Raw genomic sequence first — 2227 nt, 5'->3', positions numbered from 1 at the left:
CCCGATACAAAATGTTTCCGATCCATATAGATAAGATGGTAGGTTGTAAATACGGGTGGGGTGGGGGAGGGGCGTGGCGGGGGAGGGGAGGGGGAGGGGGGAGGGCGCGCGCAGCGCGCCGTGCTAAACGCATTTGCAACTTACACATAAACCAAACTTTTTTTGTTAATAACTTTTTAACGAGCAACGAGCGACGGCTAAAACCTTCTGAGGGTCACTCAGGAGGGTGACCTTGACCTTGACCTTGAAGGTCAAGGTCGTAGGAGCTGGGTCCCCTATTCGGCACTTTTACCCATGTATTTTTTGTAAAAATATCTACAAAATAGTACCGCAAATTACAATGTTCTCAAATCAAGAAATTAATGCGAGTAATATTTCATGAAAATGTACAATTTGTAAAAATTAGTACAAAACTTTACTGGTTTAAAAAATTTGTGAAACAACAAAATCTTAAAGAATTAAAACATCTGCTTACGTGTAGAATATTACAAAAATTAACAAAAGTGTTCCATTTTCATGTTGATTTCTCTATAACACTTTTTAAATTTACTTACGTAGAATTTCGTAGATTCTGGCAGTTATATTTAATTTTTTTGTAGAATTTTGTAGAATTTTGTAGAATTATTTCCGGCAGGGTAGTGCAGATCTCTCTAGAGACCCTCAAGTAAGAATATTTTTAGTAATAAATTTGCACGTCACCCAGGAAGTACTATAATTGACGCGTTTTTTTAAGTGGTTTCCCCAGCACTAAAAATATTCTCGTCAATGTAATTAATATTCGAAAATTAAAAATTTCTCATTGAAATAATTATTTAAAAAGATGTTAAACATATCACGTTTTAGAAACTGACATTTGGCAGTCAAGGGGCACGCAACGGCGTCGGATTACCGATACGTACGATCGTACCTGAAGCTGAGCGTCGCACGCTTGCTTACAGTTTTTCTTAATGACTGGAGTAGGGGGTGATAAACGGTACCTCGCGAAAATCGGCCGAAATGAGCAGTTCGTGGACAGCTCTGATATAGTCAAAGCGGCGCACCACATAATCGGAAAAAAAGGAGGTGTCATTCGTCTCTCGCACAACATGCTTCCTCTTCTGAAAAATTGCCTTGCGGCGCGACAGGGAATTGTTAATTATGGTATGGCGTAATTTTCTTTTGCAGTCAATTAAATGTTACATCTAAATTGTTAAACGCAGATTTGCCGGTACAAAGTCCACGGGAGTACCTATTAAGAAGAGTATATTTATACTCAAATTAATGTTCTCCTTCTTATAACACCTACTTGCACTGTATAGTTATGTGTCATTTACATATCGTGCACTGCCACTGTCAATATTTACAGTACTTTTTTTATTACTTTCGCAGAAGCCTTCACTCGCTATTCTGGAATTTTCATAAACAAGACTTATTCGACAAAAAGCGATGCCTCCAATAATATTGTATTCGATGTAGTCGATGGAGTGCGGATTCCATTTTTGCTATCTGGTACTTACTACAAGAACCTTCTGGCTTATGATCTCGCAAGACATTCGTTGGTGTAAGTTAACCTCAATTTGATCAATCAATGTGAATAATTATAATTAGAATACAGAAGTAATTCTAAATATTTCCAAGATGCCTTTAAGATCATTCCACGTATACTGGAATTTTTCATTGCCTTTAAGGAGTTACAATACTCTAGATAAGAAGTATATTCTGTCAACTGTTTTGTAACACTCTATTTTTATAAGCTGATGTGCCAATGTAAAGCAAGAGAGAAAGCATAAGAAGTTAATAGAAGAAAGAATCGAGAATCGCGTATAAGATAAACAATCATCTTGATTCTCGGTTGTTGCACGTCTCTCCGATATCACTGCAGAAGGTACCCGGCATCCGACGTACATATTTCTTAAAAAATCTTGTGAGAAAGTGTAAAAAATGACGGAGTGTACTGCTGTTTGGAGATCGCAAGAGGTGATATCGCTCACGCATAGCCTTTATAGAATTTGAGCTGTGTTACAGTTATCGCAAGAATGTTAAACGGAAAAAGAAATATGATAAGGCTAATGATATCGAATAACGCTGGGTAATATTTTAATGTATGCTTATATATAAATAGCGAGGGGGGGGGGGGGGTTTGACAGAGATCCGCGCTCGGGGGCGATGGGCCGATGGGCGACAGCGACAGTTCGTAATACCAGGGGCACTTATCTGTTCCGACGGATACTCGACACGAGCAGGGATA

General features: G+C 38.5%; 1 protein-coding gene across 1 annotated transcript; it reads left to right on the top strand.

Moving 5' to 3' along the window:
• The first annotated feature begins 932 nt into the window (after positions 1-932).
• On the top strand, positions 933-1559 carry LOC105566522. The gene is made up of 2 exons (XM_012020595.1): positions 933-1140; positions 1369-1559. The coding sequence occupies exons 1-2, from the start codon at positions 948-950 to the stop codon at positions 1542-1544; spliced, it is 369 nt and encodes a 122-aa protein (XP_011875985.1). The 5' UTR covers positions 933-947; the 3' UTR covers positions 1545-1559.
• Positions 1560-2227: the final 668 nt, after the last annotated feature.

Source organism: Vollenhovia emeryi, unplaced genomic scaffold (genome assembly GCF_000949405.1).
Source record: "Vollenhovia emeryi isolate VEMERY1.0 unplaced genomic scaffold, V.emery_V1.0 DF943192.1, whole genome shotgun sequence".
Classification (NCBI taxonomy): domain Eukaryota; kingdom Metazoa; phylum Arthropoda; class Insecta; order Hymenoptera; family Formicidae; genus Vollenhovia; species Vollenhovia emeryi.
The sequence above is the reverse complement of the archived record's forward strand: the minus strand, read 5'-3'. Positions and strand labels throughout refer to the sequence as shown.